The following is a 27885-nucleotide window of genomic DNA, read 5'->3' as shown; positions in this document are numbered from 1 at the left end:
TACTGTCGTACAGGTTGAATTCGGGTGACTGTTAGTAAGTAGGGCAGGGAACTGGATAAATGACAAAAATCCTCTAATAGTTCATGAATAAATACCAAGTACATCCTATTATTTACCTATTTTTTCTGAAAGTCAATAATTTATTTTAAAATAAATTATTTTGGACTTTTGTGTTTTGATGTCTAAATACAGTAAGTGTTTTAGAGATTCTGATTATAAGATGTCTGATATCTAGACGTAACTAGGGAATAATTGACACTGTTATTCTTGAAACCATATTCAGTTTTGAAATCTATAAAGCATTTAGTCAGTGTCTCAAATACAAATATTTTTTAAAAACCTGTTTATTTTCAAAGATGTAGTTCAAATGTAGGTGTATAGTATGAGTGCTATGTGTGTGCAGATGTGTAATTATTCAGTATCTATTAAAGTCCCATGATAATTGGCATATGGTGTTATATAACAGTACATAATAACATATGATGATGGTAATTAAGTGCATTGACTTAAGACTTTGTCTTTTAATGACCCTCAGTGGATACTGAATGAAAGGTAAATTAAAGGTTCATTAAGCTGTGTTCAGAAGGAAAAAAAAGATGTTTTCAAATGGCAGACGTACTGTGAAATTAAATGGATTTTATTAAGATCTGTTCTTAATGTTTGTTTGTTTTTTGTTTTCTTTTCCCAAGTGACAAATCTTGCCTGAACTATTTGGAGTGTTTTAAGGATTTTTTTTTTTTAATTTAGTTTAACATTTTATTTTATTTTTTTTAAGATTCTTTCTTTCTTTCTTTATTCATGAGAGATTCAAAGAGAGGCAGAGACACAGGCAGAGGAAGAAGCAGGGTCCTCACAGGGAGCCCGATACGGGACTCGATCCCAGGACCCCAGGATCATGACCTGAGCCAAAGGCAGATGCTCAACTGCTGAGCCACCCAGGTGTCCCAAGCTTAACATTTTAAATATAAACAGTTTAAAATGCTTTCAGTTTAACATTTAAGCTTTAAATGTGTAGAACAATTGGGGAGAACACTGGAAATTTGGCTGTTTCTACATCAGAGTGACCTTTCGTGTGGTTTTATTTAATGTTCTGGTGTCTTAAAGGAAAAGCAAAGCAGAAAGGAAAACAACAATAATGTATGCAATGGAATTAGACAAAACATCTGCAGTATTTTTTTCCCATTCATATTAGCCAGCATTTTAGCTTATAAAAAAATTGTGCTTTGAAATTTGTATAGGAAGTCAGAGACAATTGCAGACAGGAATATTTCTAACTTTGATTCTTATTCCTAAAGGTGTCCAGAAGGTATTTAAAAATACAAAAATGAAAAAAAAATACAAAAATGTAGTGAATTTGAGCTTTTCCATGTATTTACCATTCTAATGGCATTATTAAGCATGTAAATAAGGACAATGCTATTTATTTAGTACTATTATTATAAATGTAATATCAGCGTTCCCATTTTTTGGCACATGAATATGTGCTAATAGAGCCAGCTGCTCTTAAAAAAATGCTTCTAATTCTAACACCCTATATTTAAAAACAGGCTTTTACTTTTCTAAAGCAAACAAATAATAAAAAAAAAAAAACGATAGGGTTATGCATGTTTGTTTTATGAGCAAACATGAGAACGTGGATAGAGAAGGGAAGAATCATTAACCTTACCAGTGAACAACACATCCTGAAGACAAAGCATTTCCCTGTGTGAAAGTTCCCCTGGTGTAAGTCTGGACTATATAGTTTTACTTCTGTAGACCTTTTGGGCAACTTTTTGACTCGAGCTTATATAGACTACCAGCGCTTTTACTGGGGCCATCTTATAACATGAAAACATTTTGGCTGAAGTTTTAGAAAAGGAAGTTGTCGCAAAAGGCAGAGCCAGAGTTAAAGGTGTTTGCAATGAACTTTTCTTTTTAAAAATAATTTTATTAAGATATATAAATCACATACTCTAAAATTCACCTATATGAAGTATGCAATGGTCTTAATGTGTTCAGAGTTATAGAACTATAACCATAATAAAATCAATTTAAGAACATTTTTATCACTCCAGAAATAAAGTTTTTTATTCATCTGTAGTCACCTGGTCACTCCCCATTTTCTCCACTCTTCCTGCGCCAGCACATATGCAATCACTAATCTACTTCCCAGTGCTGTGGACCTGCTTATTTTGGGCCTTTGTAAACATAGAATTTTACGATACGTTGTCTGTCGTGACTGACTTCCTTCACCTAGTATGTTTTCTAGATTCACATGTTATAGTATGTGTCAGTACTTAAAGCATTACTGTTGCTGAAAAATACTCTGTGGTGCAGATATACATCATTTGGTCTTTTCATTATTTGATGGATAATTTGGGTTTCCCATCTTTGTGGTTATTTTGAATAACACTGCTGAAGCCTTTATATACAAATCTTGGTCTAGATACATGTTTTGATTTCTCTTGAGTATAAACTTAGAAGTAGAATTGCTAGACCGTAAGAAACCTTATGTTTGATCTTTTGAGGAAGTCCCAGACCATACTCCAAAGCAGCTGGTCCATTTTACATTCCCAAAGCTATGAGCTTCAGTTTCTCTACATCCCATCAACACTTCCTCCCTGTCTTTTTGATGTAGCTACCCTGATAAGTGTGAAATTATCATTGTCATTTTGATGTGCATTTCTCTAATAACTAATGACTTTCAGCATTTCCTCATGTATTTATTAGCCATTTTAAATATTTTCCTTTGAGAAATGTTTGTCCAGACTCTGTCTTTTTTTTTAAAAAAATAAAGTTGTCTTTTTATTATCCAGTTGTAAGTGTTCTTTATATATGCTAAATAAAGTCCCTTGTCAGGAATGATTTTCAATTAATTCCTCCCATTCTATGGGTTGTTTTTCATTTTATTGATTGTTTTCTTTGAAGTAGAAATGTGCTTTTGATAAAGTAAAATTTATTATTTATTTATTTAATTTATTTAGTTGATGGTACTTTTTGCAACAGTTTTCAGAGAAATATTGAGAAAAAATACACTAGGTCTTAAGTATGTCAAAAGCTTTTTAAAAGTGTTTTTGGACATAAAGCATCAAGATTATGCCAAATGTCTGGGACTAAAGCAGAAGGTGGGATGTTGAAGTCAACACAGTAAAATGAATGCCTAAGCCTCTTTCTGAAACTCTAGAGGAGAGATCACTAAAGAACTAAATAATACAGAAAACCAACTTCAAAATAATAATCATTATTCATTTAAATTGTGTAGGATGCCCTCGATATTTTCTTTACTTACCTTGATGTCCTTACAATTTCATTTTTAGTGAATATTATAAGAAATGTTATACTTTGAAAGCATTACTTTGCATATCTCAGAAATACACAGACTCCCTTTACAATAATTATTAAGAGGCTATTTATATGGGTTTTATAGTTCATCTAACCATTTTTCCTTGAAGGTCGTCAATTCTTAAACTGGATATTATGCTACCAAAGTAGTTTTAGGTTCTGTTTACCTTAATTCTAACGCTAATTTTCCACATTTGTGAGATCCTACTGTATCAGTAAGATGACTAGAGCATACATCTTCCTACAGTATTGACTCTCCCAGAGTTAGCAATGTTTGCTTATATCTTATAGGCTTATCCAGGCAGAATTAGAGCTGTCCGGCATTGGGTTTTATCAAGGGTATTATTGGTTATGGGAAAGTAGAATGTTTGTTTTCTTGATCAGGAGTTCATTTTACTTACTGAAACACTTGGATTACTGCTTATCGATGTAGAAAGAATAAATTAAAATGGGACTCAATGCCTTGGATATCCTGTTTGTGTTTTTGAAGTCAGTCTTGGTCCAGTGACTAATAAATCTCTTCTATGCATTAAACTCTGGCAACTCTGTCACTAGAACTTAAGAAAAAGTCATATAGGTTCTTACTTAACCCTGTTGTATAATTTCCAAGAGAAAATGTGATTGAATTTTGCCTTTCAAATGATGCCTGTCTCTCTCTCTCTCTCTCTCTCTCTCTCTCTCTTTTTTTTTTGTATTAGTGTCAATAGTTCTTTACCATTCAGGACATGAGATTAAATATTGTAAAGACAATGGCAGTGCCTCAAGCAAAGTTCCTATCCCTTAGCTCCTCCCTCAGGATCCACTGCTATAGTTGTGAGGTGAGACAGCAGCCATCAGCAAAAGGTCACCCCATCCATCAAAGCAAAACCAATACATGCCATCCTCTCTTTTCAACCATTTTGACAGTGAAAATGCAGAGAACAGATAGATGACTGAGAATATGAATGAGGAAAATGTATTGCTGTTATCATCATCATTTAGCACAAGGTAAAGTTCATGTATACACATAATATATAATAGAAGTATGACTATAATTAATGAATTCATTCGTTCTCACTTTTCCCTCCTCCCACACCCTACCTGTGACAAACAGCAATTTGTTCTCTGTTTAGTTCCATGTAGGTTGCCGTCTCACCTGGCAAGGTTCGTTATTTATTATGGCTGAATAATGTTTCATTGTGTGTGTGTGATTGTCTGTGTGTGTACCACAATTTCTTTATCCGTCATCCATCATGAGCACTTGGATTGTTTCCATATCCATATTGCAGCTATTTTAAATAATGCCTCAATAAAGATGGGGGTGTATAAATCTCTTCAAATTAGTGTTTTTGTTTTCTCCCAATAAATACTCAGGAGAGGAAATTACTGGATCATATGGTAGTTCAAATTATAAATTTTTGAAGAATCTCCATACTGTTTTCCATAGTGGCTGCACCAATTTGGATTTCCGGCAACAGCATATGAGGGTTCCCTTTTCTCTACATCCTCACCAATCCTTGGTATTTCTTGCCTTTTTGATAATAGCCATTCTAAAAGGTATGAGGTGATATTTCATTGTGGTTTTGATCTGCATTCCCCTGATGATTGATGCTGTAGAGGATCTTTTCATGTAGCTATTGGCCACCTGTATATCTTCTTTGGAAAAATGTCTATCTAGATCTTCTGCTTATTTTTTTTTTTCAGATTGTTTTTGCTATTGAGTTGTATGAGCTCTTTATATATTGTGGCTATTGAGCCCATTATCAGATATATCACTTGAAACATTTTCTTTCTTTCAATAGCTTTTCTTTTCCTCTTGTTGATGGTTTCCTTTGCTGTGCAGAAGCTTTTTAGTTGGATGTAAACCCACTTACTTATTTTTGCTTTTTTTTTTTTTTTTTAATTATTGCCAAGATCTATGTCAAGGAATTTACTGCTGGTGTTTTCTTCTAGGACTTTTTTGGTTTTAGGTCTTACAGTGACGTCTTTAATCCATTTTAGATTAATTGTTGTGTATGTTGTAATATAGTTGTCCACTTTCATTCTTTTGCATGTGACTGTCCAGTTTCCCCAACACCATTTATTAAAGAGATTATCCTTTCCCCATTGTATAGTCCCGGCTCCTTTGTCATAAATTAGTTGACCACAAATGCATGGGTTTATTTCTGGGTACTTGACTCTATTTCATTGATCTGTTCCAACTACTATAGCTTTGTAATATAATTTGATATCAGGCAATATGATGTCTCTAACTTTGTTTTTCAGAAGATTATAATTTTTTTAAGAATTATAAAATTATATATGATAGTAATTAAATATAAGTATGTTTTAAATATAAATTATAAACATAACTTGCTATAATTATAAACGATCATAAAATTATTGAGGCAAGTGTATATACTTTGAGTCATCTAAGTAGCCCAACTTTGCTAAAAGGCATGATTGTTTAGTACAAAGGGTTTCAGTCTTCACTGCATTATGTGGTTATCCTACTTCACTGTCGTGATGTTCTTGATGTTAGCTTTTCTTGCTTTGTATCATCATCTTGTGAAGCATAATCTCATGGTGCCTTTATCCTGGAAGAACCTACTCTTACACAGGGAGACCGTATCCTTTTCTATCAGTCTAAATTTATTTTCTTCCAGCCCCTGGTATTTACCTTTTTCTTAATTAAGAGAGTCCCTTCATTCTTACATGCAGATACTCATTCCAAACATCCTCCTTGAGCTCATCTTCATTATTTATTTGAATGGCTTCTTCATTCTTAAGCCATATCCCTTTTTCAAGGTATCCCTTTTAGTTCCCATCAAAACCCTCTTTAATTTCAACATTACTGAATTAGTATTTTAAACTCCACAGTTTACTTCTTGATTATACTTTAAGTGTGTATATGCATTAGTTTCGTCTTTCCTGATAGATTGTAATTTACTTGAAGCAAGTCTTTATATATTTTGGTTCATATTTTTATAGCTTCTGTACTACACATATATTCTTATTGTTTAATTGTGATGATGACTGGCAGCCATTTGTAGAATCTTTACTCTGTTTTAAGAACTGTGTTAAGAATCTATCCATTAAATCCTCAGATTGAGTCTATAATTGTCATCATTCTGTGTTTGGGTGTATTCATGTATGTACAGGCTAGGAAACAGAATCTTCAAAAACTTGATTTCCTGTCCTAAAGTCATACAGTCTGTAAGTGGCAGTGGCAGTACTGGGATTCATACCCATTTCCATCTTGAACCCAAGTGACCGACCTTTATCCTGTTATGCTGCAAAATTGTTATTGTTTTCTAGTATTGTGATATCTCTAATGTGTGTATCAGAGGGGCTTTAAAGGGCTTTCTGGCTTTAAGTGGAACGGCAAATTTTGGTTTCAATTATTAGAATCTACAATTTAAGTATGTAGTTGACTCTATCCCATTTAGTCCATAAAGTACATTGTACAACTCACTTTGAATATCATAAAAATTAATCCAAGAATATGTGATTTTTCACTTTCATAAAAACATTTCACTTTAACTTGAAGTCATTTCTTAGCCAATGAAAGTTGAGGAACAACATCTCTATTATTGATAATTTTGATTTTGATTTAGGATGAAGATAGATGGGGAGAAGCGCTTTGATGTTAAGAACAGGAGATTTAGTAAACCTTAATTTTGTGGCTTTAAAAAAGTCTAACTTGATTTAGTGCTTTGTCCCCCTCTTTTATTTTTAAAGAATAAATAAAAATATTTTCTTTTCTTTGGAACAATTTGTTCATGCTTTAGGAGCCATTTAATTAAATTATTACCTGCTGGAGCACCATCTGTTTTTGTCCTAGAAATAAGAAGCGTAGCCTTCTTTTATATAGGCTTGGTAAATATGTAGAAGGTGCCAAAAAGCAATAAATATCATCAGCAGATGGACTGAGGCACTTCAATCTCTACACAGTCAGTCTTGATTGTTCTGGGCATAGCTAAATGGATTTTTCTGTATAGGTTCCTTTCAAAATGTATTATGTGCAGGAGGGGAGTTGTATTAATCTTCTCCTATAGATCTCTTTAGATCTCTTTACATTTCCCCCCTCAACATAGAGGACATGATTTTGTTTTTAACTCTGTGGATGCCCACACTACAGACACCAGTTCTGAATGGCTTAAGTAAATACTTTTATAATGTGTTTAAGAGACTGGAAATCGGTAAGTTCTTGGATTTTCCAGAGGCTACCATTTCATAGGCGGCTTCCTTCCTCCTTCTGCTCTTGTGTCCCCCATTCCCTGGGTACAATCTTCACCCCTGGCACACAACCCAAAAGTTCCCTCTTCTCATTCCAGGCCCTGTGCTTTGTTTAGGGAAAAGAGAAATTCAGAGGCTTGTAATGTAAATTCACTTGTGGCTTTACCTCAAGCCATTACATCAGCAATATTCAGTAATTGGGGTGACTAAGTATGGCATCATGTGAGGGTGATTAATCGGTATTAACTGATTTTGATTCATTACTAATCTTTAATTATAGGATATTGATAAACAGTACTTAAAGAACACATTGATGAATTATCTCATTTGGTTTTCACACAGACAAATCTAGTTTTACCTATGAAGAAAAGTAGTTTGCCCTGACGTGCCTAGATTACAGATTGAGAATTAAAACCTAGCTCTCTTGATTCCTAGTAGTTTATAATTTTAGAACAATAGCATTTTCACTGGGTATACAGCATATCAGCTGTCTTTGGTTACAGTATTTAACATTATTCATTAATCGAGTCTTAGAAGTGTGTATGATAGGTAGGTGGTACATTCCCTTTTAAAGGCTGGATGAACTGAAGTAGTTGTTACAAGACACATTGCCGGTAAAATGGCAATTATTTCACCCTAAATTCTATAATAGCTTCAAGATGCCATGCTTATTTGTAGCCTGTCATCCATTGAACAGCTGCAGGGTTCTGGATACCATGCCAGTCTGCAAAGATAAAATTAACTGGAACAAAGAATCTGAACCTGAGCGGATGAGGCAGAGGAGGAACGTGTGTAATGTGTGCCTAGAAGAGACTGGGAATGTACACGGAAAGGAGAGGATTGGAAGCTTAAGCCCGGGCCTGATAAAGGTCTTAGATGTCTTCGAAAGGAGTGCGTGGAATGTTGTGTTAGTTCAGAATAAAACACCTCATGTGATCTTAGGTGGTCAAGTCACCTGCACAGGTGTCCGTTCTGGAAAAATAGCTTCAGTGGTAATTCCTTCTAGTTACTTATCCATTGCTGAGAAACAACCCCCAAATACAGTGGTTTTTGAACAACAGCTGTTCGATTATATACCCTTGATAAAGAATAGGGGCAGGTGTCAAGTAGCTGCTGCTTTTACTCCACGTGCTTGTGAATATTGGCTGGTGATGGGTCAGGTCTCACATGTGTGGCTCTTGGATTTGGACGCCTGGGCTCAGCTGCATCTCTGTATGGTCTTGGGGCCTCTCCTTATAGTGTCTCCCAGTCAGGGTAGATGGATTTCTTGGAACTCAGGGCTCCAAGAATTCCTTCACTGTAAAAGTTACTCTTGCCTCAATTACAGTTCTCAAAAATAAATATCACACTGTCGTTCAGTCTGCTCATTTAAAAACTGTCACATTTAAGCTAAACAATTGCTCTTAAGTATGTATATTCTTGAAAAAGCATGGATATGAACATGAGGAGATCATGAATACTTAGTAGTTGTCAACATTATGGGTTTAGTCCAACAAACATTTACCTGGATAACTAATCATTACAAAAATGGTGGGAAATTAAAAAAAATGTAAATAAGACCTAACTCTTGGAGTTAGAGAGGAAAAGTATATGGAAAAGAAAAATTTAGAGATTAAAATCATGAAGATTGATATCCAGTAGCTACGAGCGTGGGTGTGAAGTCTATTTGGGGAAACCACAAGCAACTTTAGTGAGGCCATGGTGTGGAGACAGATCTGTATGTGAATGTGTGAACTTACTCATTTCTTTTCTCCACTTTTCTTTCTTTCTTTCTTTCTTTCTTTTTTTTTTTCCTGAAAACCTTTTCTTTCTTTTTTCTTTCTCCCCAAAGGCTACATAGGGGCGGAACTTATGGGAAAAGGTCATACTACAAAATTATGTTAGGTATTGGTTGTGGGAAAATTGAGTGATGTTCTTTTATGCTGTTTTATTTTTTTACTTTTAGAGGGATTAAAAATATGCCTTCATTTGATTGCTTTCTGTCACTATAGCAGAGAGACTAAGAACACAAAATCTGGTTTCAAAAACTGTGTTATCTAAAGCAAATAGCAACTCTCCCTTAAGTGCCCTTGTCTGTAAAACAGGGATGGTGACAGTAGTAACTTCATAGCACTGTTCTGATAATTAATTAATCTATGTAAAGGCTACATAGTGGTACATAAATACGTCCTGTTTGTTTGTTTGTTTGTTTGTTTCTAAAGAATCTCTTTAGCATAAGTAAAGTAGTCAAGGTCATCTTCTGTTTACATCTTTGTTGCAGTGTAGGTTCCTATGTTACTTCTGAACTTAATTTTCCTGTTAAGGCAAAAACTATGCTTCAATTATTTTGAGCTTTCAAGTGTTTTAAATTACTCAGGAAATGATTAAAGACCTCAACCCTTTACTGGGTTGAAAAGAGAGAACATAATGGGCAGAAAAAAAAATCCCTTTGTTTCTAAGATATATGATTAGGAAATATTTTGTGGGTAATATGTAGGTTATAGTTATGGAGGATGATGGGAATGAAAAATCTCACCAGTCATAATAGCTAAAGGAAGACTTTATAGAAGTGTTAGGAAGAAAGGTCTTTAGTTTTTCCTATACATTGTCGGAACTCTCAAGCAGCAGGTTAAAGATAAATTGAGTTTTTTAGGCTAAAGAGTAAGCGTATTTGGAATGCTAGAGCAAAACGTAGTATTTGGTCTGGTCATCAGGTCATCATTTCAAATAAAAAGAATACATTGATTATTTGTAGTTCAGGATAGATCATTCTCAATACAAAAAAAAATAAAACAGACTTTATGTTTTCTTATTATTTCTCAGTAATTACGGAGACATCAGTAGCAAAACAAGAACGGAGAAGAAAAAGATGAAATAATGGGAAAGGAGAGAAAAAAAATAAAGAAAAATATAAAGGATACAGAAAAAATGGGAAGGAAGCTAAAATTCATGTTGGTAAAGTAATAATATTTGACATTTTAAAGCTGAAGTGCTAGGTGAATTTTAAAATTTTGCACGCATTATTATAACAAACTACCTTTCAATGGTGTCAATTATACAAAAGTTCTGTTAAATGTTTTACATTTAATGTCTTTGTGAATATTGCATTTTCATGCCTTTTGCCTGACATTTAATTTCATATCAGCATTACTTTTATGTGCCATTGGAGGTCTTCCATTTTTTATAATACTCCAGTTCATAAATAAAATATAAATGACATAAGCAGTGCCCAATATAGTTTTTAGTAAATTATTTAGTTACTTTAATTTACCTAAAACAATTAGTAGGCATATATATATATATATATATATATATATATATATATATATATAAATTTGTAATAAAAACTAACGTCTCAAACTGTCATACCAATGTAAATATTATTCTAGAATTTCTCATCCTGTTTCTTATTTTTAATACATGCTTTTTTTGAAAAAGCTATCAATTATTGGTATTATCATACTTAAAGGTAACTTACAGAAATAACTTGAATTTCATAACTGAAAATAATGATTGTCAACCTTTTTTTTTTTTTTTTGATAAAATTCCATTTTATATCAGTGGGAGGCCTAGAAAAAAAATACTGTAAAAACGTACCTTTTTTTTTTTTTTTTTTGGAAGGTTTTATTTATTTAAGAGAGGTGAGCGAGGGAGAGAGTGCACAAGCTGGGAGAGGCAGAGGGAAAGGGAGAAGCAGACACCCCTTTGAGCAGGGAGCCCAATGGGGGCCTTGATCCCAGGACCTTGGGATCATGACCGGAGCTGAAAGCAGATATTTAACCAGCTGAGCCACCCAGGTGCCCCTAAAAATATACCTTTGTTTAGTTTCAGATATATAGTTATGATACAGCGTTTCAGACAGTAAGAAAAAATAGCAAAGTCTTGAAAAATTTGTTTCTCTATTAAATTGCTTGAGGTAATTCTTGAAAAGCATTTCAGTCTTGATTCTCTCATTGGTTGTCAAACTGAAAGCTTCACAATTCTTGGTTTTCTTCCCATTAATGTATTCCTACTACTTAGACAAACATCATAATTCACTTAAACTAATTTCTAGCCCTAAGATTCAGCAAATTACTATATTCTTTATCTTATAAGGACCATACCATGCTATGAAGTATAATGAATTCCTAATATTGTGATATTTTGGATTAAATCACCAATTTAAATTTCCCTTAGCTCATGGTCCAATAGTTCAGAAGATGAGTACTAAAATGTTTACATTTGGATCTTCCTTGGTGATCTTTAGTTAAAGAATAGATTTCCAGAATTTATCCAATAATGTTTGGAATGGTTCCTATAATACATGTTTTCACAGTAACATAAATATGGGGGACCAATGTGTTTTCCTAGGTTGCCTTCTTTCCCACCAGTTAATCACAATATATTAACACTTTTCCCCGTTAACATGCTAAAGAAACAAGTAGGAAAAGAGCCATTTCAGAAAATAAAAAGCACAGATTCTGGGTACACTAGATTACTACCCTGGGCCTCAAAAAGTCTTTTCATGTTATGATTTTAGGAAACAGCAATACAAATTTTAGAATAAAGCACTTCCAATTTCTAGAGACCTGTTGATAGTTTTTGAAGAGTAAAGATATTTAAAAAGTAAACCAGTAAAATTACCTTTGAACATGTGAAAAATAGAGGGCTTAGTGGCCTCATGTAGATAACGGCTTCATCTGTCTGTTCCTGGGAAATCCAAAAGCCATAGTCAAAAAACAGCAATTTAAGATCATTCACACTGGCTGAAAGGATAAAAAATTGCAGTGTATCTATCAAGCTAAGAGGCTCCTCCTGGCAGACAGCTCTCAAAGAGCCAAGTGGTGATTGTATTGACTGTTAACTCTTGACACCCTTGAAGCCCTCTCAGGCCTGTATAAAGCACACATAGTAGGGAGTAGGATAAGATGGACAAAAGAGTTTTAATGGCTGAAAATAGGTCAGCAGCAGGTTGTTTGTAAACTGGAGCTTTCAAGTTCTAAGCACAGTTGTTTTGCTCTTTGTCCCTCGGCAGCAGGAGAAAAGAGGAATTTTCAAAGTGTTGCTAGGAAAAGACCATCAAGGAGAGCAATGTACTTGGACGTGACTCTCCTTTATTCAAAACTGCAGTGCGGGGAAACGTGGGGGCCTGTGGGGTGCTGTGCAGGGGGGCCACAGGGATCTTGTTAGGTCCTGGGGTCAGAGCAGCACCCTGAGACACAAGGGCCGAGGCAGGACTATTCAGATTTCATGGGCATCGACACTCCCGGTGCTTGTGGTCACGTTGGTGATGGAGCCGGGGATCATTCAATGACTAAGATCTCTGAATTCCTTATTATGCCAACCTTGGGGGCTTGTAGAGAATCCAACGGTTGTATCATTTAAAAGAACAGGTTTTAAAATTTGACAGGTGGGGTGTGATACTCCAGCCGCTTGCTCTTGATAGCTGTGAGAGTTTGGATAAAAGGCAACCCCTAAGCCTTATGTGTACTTCAATCCATAAAATGGGAATAATAATACCATTTAACATATAGGATCGTTTGATTTAAGTGCCACAATGTTTATAAAACCTTAACCTTATAATAAATCCTGGCTCATTTTAAGGGGTCAATGAATCATCTGTTCACATTTTATTTTGGATACTGGAACATGGGCGTGTTGTGACCTCTGTTTCTCAAAATCTAAATATAAAAGAGAGAGAGAGAGAAATATAGTTTTCTCTGGGAGAGAAAAATATCTTCTTAACATAGACATCTGCAACTACAAAGAGGAAAAACTTAGAAAAATAAAATTAAAAACACTCGTCAGCTAAGATTGACAGGCTTGTGGATTAACAAGTGAGATTAGGTGAAGGATGATGGAATTTGAGAAGACCCTGCAGACAGTCTTCCTCGCCCTCCCTGCAGTGAAGCTCAGAATGACATCAAAACTCCATTATGGTGGTTTTCTTTAGCCACTCTCAGGATGTATTCTCCTCCACACTTCTATAATTGGTAGTTTTGTGTTTTCATTTGTCTTGTGTATGTGCATTTCTAATGTAAGCCACTTCAGACATGCTGAAGGTGAAAAGGGTGCAAATTCTGGAGAAGTAAATAAATATTTCTGCAGACTATAGATAGAAAGGATGGGGCCAGGCCAATAATAAATAAATAAATAAATAAATAAATAATAATAATCAATCTAGGTAGAAGCAGACCCCAAAAAGACAAGGAAAGAAATCCAAGGCAGGAACAGAAACTTTTTACACATCACTAAGTAGAAAGTTCTGTGAGAGTAGTTAAGACTTAATCACAGGGGTTGTCTGGGTGGCTCAGCGGTTGAGCGTCTGCCTTCCGTTCAGGATGTGACCCCAGGGTCCTGGGATCGAGTGTCACGTCGGGCTCCCTGCAGGAAGCCTGCTTCTCCCTCTCCTGTGTCTCTGTCTCTGAGTCTCTCATGAATAAACCAATAAAATCTTAAAAAAAAAAAAAAAGAGAAAGACTTAATCTCACTTGATAGTTATTCTAAATAGTACTGTGTTCCAACTACTTTTTCAGGAAACCCAGAGAGTGTTATACTCTGTATATTTTAGTCAATTAAAAAAAAAAAGATTTTTATTTATTTGAGAGTTTCATTTATTTTAAATAAAATTAAATAATTTATTTTAAATAATAATTTAACTCTTTAAATAAAAGAGTTTTATTTATTCGAGAGTTATTTGAGAGAGAGAACATGCACAGTGGTTGGGTGGGGCAGAGAAGGAGATGCCCCGCTGAGCAGGGAGCCCGACGTGGGGATCGATCCCAGGACCTGGAGATTGCTCGTAGCCTGAGCAGAAGGCAGACACTTAACTGAGCCACCCCGGTACCCCTCATTTTAGTCTATTTAAGTTAGTTCTTCTGTTTGCCAAATTTTGTCTGAACTGAATGATATCACTCTGATCCTGAAGAACCTTATCATAAATACGGGACCTCAGGTGGGCCCAACTAACCATTCAGTTAGTGTGTTGCACAAATTGCAGGTGCACATAGGTATGGAAAGCATGGCTGGCCCACTCAGGGAACTGGCAGGTGGTCATACATATGCAAGCGATATAAAACAAATTTATACAAACCTGCTGGATTTCATCAAATAATATTCCTTCAAATGGTTTTGACTGCATTTTGAAATTTATAGCTCATTAATTTGGTATCCTATAAGCATACTTTTTACATGTCATTTAGTGATCAAGGTAGCTCAGACCTCAGAGTAAAGTCTTAGTTTTATACTCTCCAGCTTGATTATCTGCTCTGCCTAATTTAGTCTACTATATTTAAGAGTAGGTTTTGACTTTTTCCCCCTCCTAAAAACGAAACACAGATAATCCCTCCTTATTTTATATATACTGTTTATTCAATTAGTGAAGCATGAACAACAAATAATTATTGTCATTTCTTTTATGCAGCGGACATACAAAACTACAATTAAAAAAGGAATTCTTAATGCACTTACAGATGCTATAGCAATTGCCAGGGCCATTTTATAAAGCCAGATAGAAAAGGGAAATCTCATTATACTAAAAAAAATTAAGTCAGGGAACAGAGTCTTCTGAATTACTGTTTTTATGGTTTTATCTTTGGCCCTGCTCTCACGTGGAGACCATTAAAGCTTTCAACAACAAGTATTTATTCCACAAACATGGACTTTATTTGTATAAAGTAGGTTCATACTGAAAAATTTATGTCAAATGTTTTTAGCCCATAAGAAATGTTCTTAAACTTAAATGTGAAAATTCCTCTGGGCACTCCTATAGTTCACGAGTACAGCAGCCAGAGTTATACTGCACGAAGGGACGTAATGAATGCCTTTTGATGATGCACTGACATTTCTAAGAAATGCCTTTGCCTCAAATCAATCTGCTCAAACCAGCAAATTATTTGACATTCAAAGCTTCAGGAAACACTATATGAACATTTTCCCCCCATTGTACAATAAAGATTCAATCACAGAACTGTCATAGGAAATTGAGATCCTGCCTTATGTTTTCGAGTTAATCTGCCAGAGTCATTTATTTATTTTGCTTATAAAATAACTTTTTACCAGTAGGCAAGCTTTTGTATGTGTTTCTAATTCTAATAAGATCTACACAATCTCTCCAATAACTGTTGGAGTCGAAAACGCTATCGGTGTCATCGTGGTCAACACGTGAAATCAGTCACCTAGGACGAACGGTTTCCTACAACAAATGTATGCAGCTCATGTTTATGATTAATTATCACCAATTCCTGGAACTCTTAAACTGAACCCTTTAGCACTATAGAAGAACCTTCTTGCTCTTTCTGTAAATAGACTAAAAATAAATTTTGTAATGGCAAGATATAGATGCTGTGTTTTAAGTGAAATGTAATAGTAACTCTCTCTCTCTCTCTCTCTCTCTATATATATATATATATATATATACACACACACAGAGATAATATATATATGATAAATATATATATATATATATATATATATATATATATATATATATATTTAGTCACATCTCTCTCTTATCTGAGCCATAGTTAATAATTAGAAGATGCTTCCGATCTTCAAAAATGCTGGAGTCCGCTGCTCAAATTCTTACTATCTCTAGGCTCTTGTTGCTGAAACTTACAGCCTCTGGATATAACTTAATTTAGCCAAGTTTGTACTTTATAGTTGTAAGCTCCAATTCCTCTATTCTCTTAAACTATAGGATTTCTAGAGTAATCCTTTATTAGTGGATCACTTACACTGTGTTAGATCTGGTTCTAAGCCCCTTTAATAATTTATCTCATTCATTCATACTGATGATAAAAATACAGTGCTATTATTATTTCCGTTTTACAAATGTGGAATTTAAGCATAAAGATACTAAGTAACTGGTCTAAATTACATAGCAGAGCTGGAATTTGAATCAGGTAGACTGACTGTAGAGCCTACCAATTTAGAGATTGATAAAACCAGGGCATTTGTGTAGTAAATTCCTTCACTGATTGCTGAGCAAGAAAATAATAGTGCTGTGATCATATTTCTAAGTGGCATTAGTAACATATAACTTTTAAATGAAATTTTTGTTTAACATGTATTTATCATCTGAAATATTTGCCAGCCATTCGTTTTTGTTAAGCTAGATCTGCAGCAGCCAGAGATCGTGTTACATATTGAGATTTCTGCCTGTTTTGTATTCATCTTTTATTTCTATATAATTTATTTAGTCTCAGCCAGTGAAAATGTGTGAAAGAAAGCATTCAGAAGTAACAATTTATTTTTAAACTAATCATATGCTCAGTAAGAATACAAATTCATTTTTTATTGATCTAAGCCTGTCATAATCTGGAAAAAAAATACCTTTTAGCATAAGTTGTATCTGCTTTCTTTTCCTTATAAAGGGATAAGTGTATATAAAAGATAAATGTTTGAGTATATTGAATTTTTAAAACAACTGAGCCTTTGGTGTAGGCCTGGGTGGGAAGGGATCTCACCTAAGTGAATAAGAGGTGTTGAAAACATGGAGAAGATAATCTACCTTTCACAAAACATTGTGCTTTTTAAGAAAGCCTAAATGTTATAATAGAGAATGTAAGGATGCTACGGATATTTCTGTTTGAGGACATGTAACAGGTTTCTATGACCTGGTCTGCACCTCAAGTACGGATGACCCTGTATAACACCAGTTTGAACTGTGCCGCTCCACTTACACCTGTTTTTTTTTTTTTTTTTCCCCATAAATACAGCATAGTACTGTAAACGTATCTTCTCCTTGTGATTTTCTCAACGACACTTTCTTTTCTCTGGCCTGCTTTGAGAGTAGGATATAGAATACGTCTAACATACAAAATACGTGTTGCCTGTTATTGGTAAGACTTCTAGACAACAGTAGGCTCTTAGTTAAGTTTTTCTGGGGGGAGGGTGTTGGAAGGTTGTACATAGATTTTCAGGTTTTTGAGGGGTTGACCCGTCTAACCCCACGTTGTTCAAGGGTCAACTGTACATCGCTTTTAGAGCAAAACTCACATGGCAGATACTAAAATCTACTACATGTAGTTTCCAAATTACTCAGATAGACTTAGGCATAAAATAACATGACTATATAAATTCAATGAATATCAGTAATAGAAAATATATGAGATTTCAATAGCATAAGTATGTGATCATATCTAAGACATTTTTTTATAGTATGATTTTTTTATTATTATACTTGAAAATTTGAAAGTTCTGGTAAAAACACTGTCGTGTTTCTTATCTCACAGATCATAGGCATCTTATTTCATTTTAATTTATTTAGTTCTAAAGATGTATGTATTTTAGAGAGAGAGAGTGGGCACATGCACATGTTAGTGGGAGGGAGGGGCAGAGAACGAGGGAGAGAAGCAGACATCTGGTTGAGTGCCGGGCTGACGGGGTCGGCGGGGCTGGATGCAGGGAGCGATCCCACCCCCCTGAGGTCATGACCTGAGTGGGAATCAAGAGACCAACACTTTACCTGCTGAGCCACCCGGCGCCCCAAGCAGAGCTACTGTCAGGAAAGCTACATTCATTGTGGAATGAGTAAAATAATTTGTGGTGACTCAGTATTGAATATATGGTCACTTTAATTCAGTAGTTTAGTGTTTGAGTTTATTTTTGAGGAGTTTATTTTAGACAAAGGGAAACAATTGTCAGGGCAGAGATTTTTTTTTAATTTTTTTATTTATTTATGATAGTCACAGAGAGAGACAGACAGAGAGAGAGAGAGAGAGGCAGAGACATAGGCAGAGGGAGAAGCAGGCTCCATACAGGGAGCCCAACGTGGGACTTGATCCCGGGTCTCCAGGATCGCACCCTGGGCCAAAGGCAGGCGCTAAACTGCTGCGCCACCCAGGGATCCCGTCAGGGCAGAGATTTATAGTGTATTTTTTTCAAAATGCTATGTACTATGTTCCTTGAAGCAAGATAATTTTAAGAAATGGATTTCTAAGTTTATATAAAATGCATGTAAATATATATATATGAATATATATGTATACAGTATATATGTAACTCGTTTTGCTAAATAAATGGTTAAAAATGCTTCATTGTATATGTTCTCACATACTTATTTTACTTTGAAGTTTTCCTGAAATACTTTGGAATTTGTTACATCGAATGGCTCCATCTACCTTTGACCCAGTTACCGTTCTCCCGGAAGATAGAATTTAGGGTAAATTCATGGATGTGTCATGAGTTCACAAGTGGTAGCAGGGGTGGCAGGCAGGGTAATGATAATAAACACTCGCCTTCATGATAACACTTGGTGTGTCGTACAGTGTTTTTCCTTTTTGTCTCTACATGTAGACTGAGTGTAGACAAGTGAATCACACCCGGCACATATGTATGTGAGTGTCCGTGCATGTGAATGTGATAAACCCTTTTCCTTCTCCACAATGTCTTAGAGACCCGTGTAATGTCTTCTGCATCACTAAACCCATTTCTTCCAACAATCCTTCCCAGTCCTCTCTCCTCTAAATACCAGAGATGTCCCTTCTAGCCCATCACAGCCTGTGCAACACTCAACGGATGTTTTAGGTGCACTCAGTCTAGTGACAACATCGTGACATTTATGTTATTCTCACCATCATGGTGAGGACTTACTGTCCGTATCTGCGTCACCTTCCAACTGATGGCTCTGGCTGATGTTTGAAAAGCGTTAAGTTGCTGACGTACCCGTGACGAAGGCCTGTGGGCAGGCTAGAGATGAAAACTGTGCCTCACCACTGCGGTGGGTTTTAAAATGATTTGTGGAGAAGTGACTTTGTTTGTATTAGAGGCCACAATTAGAGTCTCACACTTCTGTAGTAACTCCTGCGTGCCAAGTCTCCCTGGAGCATAAACCATGTTCTTACAATTCCAGTTTTTAAACACTCTTTAAAGAGAGAGGCTCCGTTTCATTAAAATGAGAAGCAGGGGAAGTCTGCAGGACCTCCCTGGGTCAGTGTCTAGGAAATTAATCAATAATGCATAAACTGAACACCTAAGTAAATATCATAAGACCATGGGCAAGATGGCAGGGATTTATTGATGTTTAAATAAGAAAAAAAAATGACCAGCGTCAAGAAATTGCAGTATTTTATGATTTATGCTAAAATAAGTTTAATTGTGGTGTATTTAATATTAGTTTACTGTCAACTTGTTAATCTCATATTTTTATAAAACCACAAATCATTTTGAGAAAAATGTACCCAGATATCACTTTCCTTAGTCTAAAGAATATTCAACTCTGGACCTCAGTTTCCCTCTTCTGCATTGAGAGAGATGTTAGAATCATGGATCTTAGGGCGTCTTTATTTCTACCCCCTTCAAGTTTTTCCTATCCTCCAAAATTTTCCTTTACCCCCCCCTTTTTTTTTTTTAATTCTTTTAACCGAGTGTGATTTTGGAGTCCTCCGCTCCTCTACCAATTAATCAACTATCACTTAACCTAGATGAATAATTATCACTAACTCCAATTATTGCTCTCTCTCTCTCTTTTTTTTTTCTTTCTTCTCTTGATATGACCCAAGACAAAATTCAAATGTTGGGCTTTCTTGAATCATTTTATTATTTTATTTTATTTTATTTTATTTTATTTATTTTATTTTATTTTTTTATTTATGATAGTCACACACACACACACACACACACACACACACACACACACACACACAGAGGCAGAGACATAGGCAGAGAGAGAAGCAGGCTCCATGCACCGGGAGCCCGATGTGGGATTCGATCCCGGGTCTCCAGGATCGTGCCCTGGGCCAAAGGCAGGCGCTAAACCGCTGCGCCACCCAGGGATCCCCTCTTGAATCATTTTAGAAATCAGGCCACTCGAAAGGGAGGGCGGGAAGGGAAATAAAAGGGCCTGCAGAGTCATTCCTGAGGCCGCTGTAACACATAGTGTCAAATAAACACTCGCCTTCATGATAACACTTGGTGTGTCGTACAGTGTTTTTCCTTTTTGTCTCTACATGTAGACTGAGTGTAGACAAGTGAATCACAACCAGCACATATGTATGTGAGTGTCCGTGCATGTGAATGTGATAAACCCTTTTCCTTCTCCACAATGTCTTAGAGACCCGTGTAATGGCTTCTGCATCACTAAACCCATTTCTTCCAACAATCCTTCCCAGTCCTCTCTCCTCTAAATACCAGAGATGTCCCTTCTAGCCCATCACAGCCTGTGCAGCACTCAATGGATGTTTTAGGTGCACTCAGTTTAGTGACAACATTGTGACATTTATGTTATTTTCATGCCCATGTCACAGAGGAAGACCATGGGTTACACAGAAGTTAAGTCTTTTGCCCAAAGCCCCCCTTCCCTCACTTTTTCTCTTAACCTCTGCCCTCTGCTCTCCTACTAGGCCTATATGGACTCCTACCCTGGTAGTTCTGGATTTTTCAAATGGTTCATGCACCAGGAATTCCCATTCCTCTGTGTGTTTATAAATTTCCCCCCATCTGATCTCCTTCCACACTCTGGTCGGCCCTAGTTAGCTCTTCCTCTCCTTCCAGAAATATCTTAGAGAGGTTACTTTCTCAGGATATCCTTTCTGGTGGTGTATGTGGGAGTCAGTCACCACTGAGTCTCCCTGGCACTGTGCATTTTTAATTCAACCGTAGGTCCATGCATGCATTTATCTCTGATTGAATTGCTCCTTACTTGAGGAATAAGGACCTGTGTATCTCTGTTTTCATCGCCTATCCCAGTACCTGGCATGCATTGCTCCTTGTTAGTGAGTCAACGGTGGGTAAGAATGAATCCTAGGGTATAGGGTCATGGAGAGATATCTAGTTAGAATGGCAATGCATATTCTGTAAGATTGATATTTAATTACATTTGAATTCTCTGAAAAATTCATAACATTTTAATTAACACGGACCTGTGCCAGCCCCGATCAGAGTAATCCATACCCAGGGTTCCGTGCTTGACACCACTCCCTTTCATGAAGTCCCTGTTTGTTTTATTGGAGTTTACTTGTTAACCACTGGCCCCTAAGGCAATTAGCTGATCAGTTGTCTGTTGAGCGCTATTCTTCACCCACCACAGTGGGGTGCACAGAAAAATCATAAAACCTAGTGAGGGACCTTTGAATCCAGCTGGGATGACAAATCTACTACATAGAAAATACAAAGTATGGATACTCCCAATGGGCAACCATAATGCACCAGTGGGCCACTGAATACAGACTGAAGACCGCTAGTAGCTAATTAGCCCAGTTGGCCTAATACCACCCTGCAGGACGTAACTAACTGTCATCCAAAACCGTGCAGGGGAGAAAATCTCCATCTGCTGCTCCTGTAGCAAGGTTATGAAACCAAACTCTCCTAGCTGGCAAAAGGCTTCCCTTTTTTGGATAGATGCCATCCCAGACCTTTATTTAAAGTTCAGTGATCCAGGCCAATCCATGTCACTGATTCACGGAACATTTGGTCTTCTGTGGTAGCCTTAAGTTCTCCAGTCCTTTTGATACCTCACAACTATGTGGTCCACCGTATTTTGCTGCTTGTATTCCAATAGCATTGTGGCTCCTTTTAGTTTTTATTTCTATTCCATCCTGAATCTCTTTTTAAAAACAGTTCTGATAATGTAAATCATCCCAGGGTCTCTTTGTTTTTCCTCTTTAACTTAATAAACTTAATAAACAATAAACCACTAAAGCAATAAAGTTGTGCTTTATTGCTTCTACACTCAGTTTTTCTTAAAAAGTGATTTCGACCACATGTAAGCTTAAGCTTTGCCTTCATTATAACATATTGTCCTCAATGCTCTTGTCCATTTGTGACTTTTTTATTCTCCTGAGCTTCAAAGGAATGACTGTACATGTGTCTATTTTATGTTTTCTCAGTTTCTCCAAGTACCTTCTACTTTTATTTTACTTTTACATTTTGTCTTCTCTTCCTGTAATAAACATCAACAGCAAAATAGAAGATTAAATGATTAACAAAGATGTGATGTTTCTATAGAGACAATATATTTCCTCTGATTATAATCACTACAATTTTATGGGTATCTAATACGGATTGCTGCTTTCTTTTGTTTTCACCGTGGAGATTTTCTTTTTCTTTTTTTTTTTTTTAAATTTTATTTATTAATGATAGGCACACAGTGAGAGAGAGAGAAGCAGAGACATAGGCAGAGGGAGAAGCAGGCTCCATGCACCGGGAGCCCGACGTGGGATTCGATCCCGGGTCTCCAGGATCGCGCCCCGGGGCCAAAGGCAGGCGCCAAACCGCTGCGCCACCCAGGGATCCCAAGATTTTCTTTATTAATTTGTTTTGCCGACCTTAAAAGTAAACGGCCCATTGTTTTACCAGCAAAGTGTTTTTGTGGTTTGTTTGTTTGTTTTTTCCTCTGGAATAGCAGAGGAGTTACGAGTCTGGACCTGCAAACTATGGCAAAGCCTAGGCAAGACTAGAGATCAACGGAGAGGACTGTCACTTTTCAAGAAAAGAAGAAAGGTGGGAGAGCTGCTAAGAATGAAAAGTCAATCGGAGGAAAGTGAGGGTTCAGGGTGGTGATGGTTTCTCATTGGCTGAGTTGTTGTATTTTATTTTATTTGCTGAGCTTGTTACCGAACAGGGAAACATTTTTTTTTCCCCTTTCTCCTGCTGGGGTAGTAAAGTAGGCTTCTTCCAGTTGGGAATGCGAGGTGTGTCTCTTCCCATTGGGATCTGTCATTAGCTGAGGGCAAGGTGTGAGAGCTCCCCTTGCTGGTCTCCCCACTCCAATTCCATTGAGATTTCCTCTATTCAATTTTACAGTTCATTTTAAGAAAATATGCTCCCCTTATTTTCACAGGTAAAAAGATGGCCTATCAGAAAGTCAGTGCAGATCAAAGAGCGCCAGGACATTCACAGTACTTGGACAATGATGACCTACAAGCCACTGCCCTTGACTTAGAGTGGGACATGGAAAAGGAACTGGAGGAGCCTGGTTTTGACCAGTTCCAGCTAGATAGTGCTGAGATTCAGAACCTAGAGAATCCAGAGACTACAGATCTCAATCTTGATTCCATTCAACCAGCAACTTCACCCAAAGGAAGGTTTCAGAGACTTCAAGAAGAGTCTGACTATGTTACCCGCTACACAAGGTCTGCACCAAAGAGCAACCCCTGCAACTTTTGCCGCCTTTTAAAAATACTTTGCACAGCCATCGTTTTATTTATTTCGGGGATTTTGATAGGCTACTACGCACATAAAAAGTGCCCTTCAAGTGCTACGTCTTCAGCAACGCTTGATCTTCAGTTATACCAAGAGATTCTTGAGACGATCCAAGCCGAAGATATTAAGAAGTCTTTCAGGTAGGTGTAGAAGAAATGGATGTGGGGGGGATGCATTTCCCGGGAAAGATGTCCCTCAGGGAGTACTGAATGGGTGATTTTGCCATGGTTTAAGGTGAGTACAGCAAGCTAAGCAACAAAGCTTAGCAACCCACCCTTCACAGCGAGGGTACACATTTCAGATTTATGATACTGCGCTACAGATTTATGATGCTGTTTTATTAATTGATGATAAGAACCATAACTACTGTGGAGACTAAAAGATTCCAGTCATTGCATATGCTCCCTCTTGGGAAGCCCAGGTAGCCAAATTGAGATGCAAAGACAGCTGGATATATGTGTAATAAAAACTAGGGCATTAGCCATATGATTGAAATTTTTAATGACACCAGAATGAAATAAATAAACCTCTTTTATGGGCTGAAGTAACTGTCTCTTATGGTTAGAAGCTAAGATAAGCACTGATAGTATTTTGTTTCCTGCACCCCTGGGCATCTCAGTGAGCATATTTTTATTGAAAAAAATTGGGTTCCATATATCACACATTTCTAAAAGTTCATTTGTCTCTCTGGGTAAGTTGGCATATGACCTCCCTAACCAGAATCTGTTGGTTTTTAAGTTAAATGATGGTAATATATTAACGGGCATTACTTCTGAGTTCTTGGGGAAAGTTTCACTATTGCCAGATAACTAATGGGTAACTTGAAAGTTTTGTCACATCATTAGCATAGATGTTGAGTCATAAAGGGTTTTCTAGTTTCCACTTTTAGGGAGATGAAGAACTGGAATATAACTTTCCCACATATTTTCCATATTTGCCAAGAAAGGACAGTCCTAAGTGAATCATCTGTGTTGTTCTCGGGTGGATGAGAGAGAGGGATACGACTTCCCCGGGACATTCTCCTTGGGTCACACTGACTCGTTACAACCACGGTGTGGGCATGTGTGCATTTCTAGGGATCTTCTAGGGAGATCTTCTGCCCACTGAAGATGTATCATTGAATCTGTGTTGCCGAAATGTCATGTGTATTGATGTTGGTGAATTATTATTCTCTTCCTAGAGATCATGCTGGCAATTTGTTTCCTATCTGCCGCTCACTGTTGCATAAGCGTGTCCTATGCAGATAATAAGGCTTTCCATGATATTTCCCAATGTGATATTGTTTATACAGAATTGAGCTGAAAGACCTAAGATTATCTCATGGTGAGTGATGGTAGCAGTCAGGATCTAACAGACAACAGGAAACTCTCTGAATATTTAAAGTAGAGGGCACTGTGAAAGGAGAGAGATCACTCCGTCAATGATAAAATCTGAGAAGGCAGGCAGCACAGTGAGGCCGCCCAAAGAAAAGGAGCCATTACCAGACGTAGGCTGGAGGGACAGAGGGAGCTGGGCAACTTGGCGGGAGTTGGAACTTTCTGTATATACACAGGTGCAGGGCGTGGGGTGGAGGTGCAGCCTCGCTACTGAGGCAGAGAGAAAGTAGGAAGTCCCGTAGCTTCTCCCTTTCTCCAGTTCTGCAGGACCCTCCTGGTTGTCCCACTGGCTGACCCCCCGCGGGGCTGCTGCTGACTCGGAGCCTGAAGGGCTCAGCTCCCTGCAGCCGGTGGGGGCTGGGGGGGGGTGGAGGTCAGGGTCTGTATGCATTCCACGTGCAAACTAGCCTACGGATTTATTTTCTTTCTCTGGCTTTCTTGGTCTTATATCCCCCACCCCCCTTAGCATTCTAGACATCCTTAAAAACTGATTTATGTCCTTTTTTTTTGCAACTAGATAGCTGGTTCTAAAATTCTAAATATATAATTAAATTACAATATTCATTATTTTCCTCAGAATAGGGGTTGCAGGACAGTAAGGCGTATATTCTCCTCTTAAACTTGAACGTCAACGAAATATATATTTAAAAGATAGCTGCAGAAATATAACCACTAGCAATTATATTGCCAGGCACTATTCAGTGGTTGGACACATTCGCATTTGTGCTCCATCAAATAGCCACATATATTCTTTATTGAGATAAGAGATTTTTCTTTAATAAATATTTTGTTACAAATACGTTTATGGTAACTTTCTCTAAATAACATCTCTTCATCCAAAAACACCCTTTTCCCAAATAGTCATGCTAACCATGTGCCTTATTGTGAGTTCCTGTGTTTACCAAGTCATCTGAGTGTTGATTCCGTATATCACAGGTTCCTACTGTTACTTCTCATCAACCTATGAGGATCAACTTATTAACCCTCCGTGTTTTGTGCGTCTGTTGCTCTCTCTGTTCACTCTTGGTTTTCTACCCCTGTCCATGCCCCAAGTCTATGTCGGTTCTTTCCAAACATCTGAAAGCTGTGCAATATAAAGGGCAGCCTCTCTGTGAGGGCAGGGACCAGATTTGCTCGGCCCTGCGTTAGATTCCTGTTGTGTAGCAGACATCGGATAAGTGTTTTTCTAAGGGAGGGAAATGAACCTCTGAATAAGTGAGAAATAGATCTGTATTTCATTGATCGATGTTGCTATGCATTTGGAAAATCATCTGATTTGCCATTTATATTTTCCTGTTATCATATTCAAAACCTTATTAATATACCTACTTATATTATAAACTATATGTATGTTATATAATTATAGGTACTCAGAGGATGTGCTGTCTTCTGATTAAAAACAAAAATTATAACTCCCATCCAAACCAGATACTGTAAAACTGTTAAAGGACACTGTTGATGTCTCAGTTCCAGCTGAGGATTGAAGACCATTGATGCCGTGTCTCTAATTAGGACCAGCATGCAGACCTTGGGGGTGCGGAGGGTAGCATAAATCTCTGGGATGATCACCCAGTTTTAGCCCATGGAAGGTTGGAAAAGCTAAGAAATATAAAAGAGCTCCTCCCTCCCTCCCTCCCTATTTATTCCTTCTTTCCGTCCCTAATTACCCCAAAATAAAGCCCACATAATACATGAACTTCAGCCAAGTACTCGGTATGTTGACCAAATAAAAGAAACCCACTCTGAAGTTTAGTTACACTCTCACATTCTTAGACATGGTCAAGATTAGCAGAGGGCTGTGAAGACCGTGTTAGTGTGTGTAAATGTGGGGGGTGTATTAATCTCCTGACATGATTCTCTCCGTCACTTAGGCCTATGCTTAACTTGTTGCTATTTGAAAAAAAAAAAAAAATGCCTTCACTCTTTTACGTGATGGGTTTATTTCTTCCACGTGTCTTCTGGGTAAGCCAGCAGGGTGTATTCAGATAAATAGCCGATATATTCTGATGGGTCAGAATCAAAATAGGCCATTGAGAGTTGCTTGTGGTGCCTTGAAGCAGTAACTATTTAGATAATGCACGTTTATTGTGAGCATCAACACAGGAGGCTGGGCCCACGTAATAATCGATGAATAGGAATTATTCATTTGGTCAGGCCTTCTCCATCTAGACTGTGGATCCGGTTAGCTCCAGGGACCTCCAAAGCCACCCTCCACTGAAGTGCTGAAACACCAACGTGACTTGACTCCTTTTCCATCTGTACTACCTGCGATTTCTTTCTTTCTTCCTTTTTTCCCCTCCCAACACCAACTGCTATATCCCCCCAGTATATGACCCTACCGTTTCTATTCTCCAGAATGAAATATTATTTTGAAGACCAAAGGCATGTGTGACTCTGTGTCAAGTGCTTATCCCTGGTCTAATCAGCTTTGGTCATTTGGGGTGCTGGTAAAACATGGATAAAACATGTTTATCTAGAGCTGTTGAGAGAACTTTTTAACTTAAAGAAGCTTCACTGGGCGGGTATAATGTTTCGTGTGTGCTATGCAATGAAGTCTCCGAGCCTTTCTTCATTTGTCACATATTTTGTTGAATGAATGACCTGTGTGTGTGTGTGTTAAAGATCATAAACACGTCGCTGAACAGAGTATGTCAAAAACCTCAAAATTCAGTTACCAAATATAATACTATAGTGGTAAAATATTTGAAACGGATGAATCAATGAGATTTAGCATAGTTTTGAATGCAGGGACGTGTTGGCTTTCGACAGCCTACGGATGCTGTGAAATGGTGACAAGGAAAGCATGTGCTGCTGTAGCTTAATGATGGCTAACATGGCATTTTTTGTTCTTTTTTAAATGGAAAGGACATGGTTATTGTTCTTACTCACA

General features: G+C 37.1%; 1 protein-coding gene across 10 annotated transcripts in view; it reads left to right on the top strand.

Annotated features, from left to right (window-relative positions):
- Positions 1-27885, top strand: part of NAALADL2 (N-acetylated alpha-linked acidic dipeptidase like 2) — a 1267271-nt gene that overhangs the window by 596241 nt on the left and 643145 nt on the right. For 9 of the 10 annotated variants that reach the window (XM_041732043.1, XM_041732046.1, XM_041732044.1 and 6 more), the window contains one exon: positions 23258-23759. In XM_041732043.1, coding sequence (XP_041587977.1) covers positions 23266-23759 — 494 coding nt within the window. In that variant the 5' untranslated portion in view covers positions 23258-23265. Of the gene's footprint in view, positions 1-10438; positions 10453-23257; positions 23760-27885 lie in introns of those variants that run through there. The other variant, XM_041732050.1, reaches the window with a different exon arrangement.

This window comes from Vulpes lagopus, chromosome 17, assembly GCF_018345385.1.
Source record: "Vulpes lagopus strain Blue_001 chromosome 17, ASM1834538v1, whole genome shotgun sequence".
Lineage (NCBI taxonomy): Eukaryota > Metazoa > Chordata > Mammalia > Carnivora > Canidae > Vulpes > Vulpes lagopus.
Note: the sequence above shows the minus strand (reverse complement) of the source record. Positions and strands in the feature narration are given on the sequence as shown.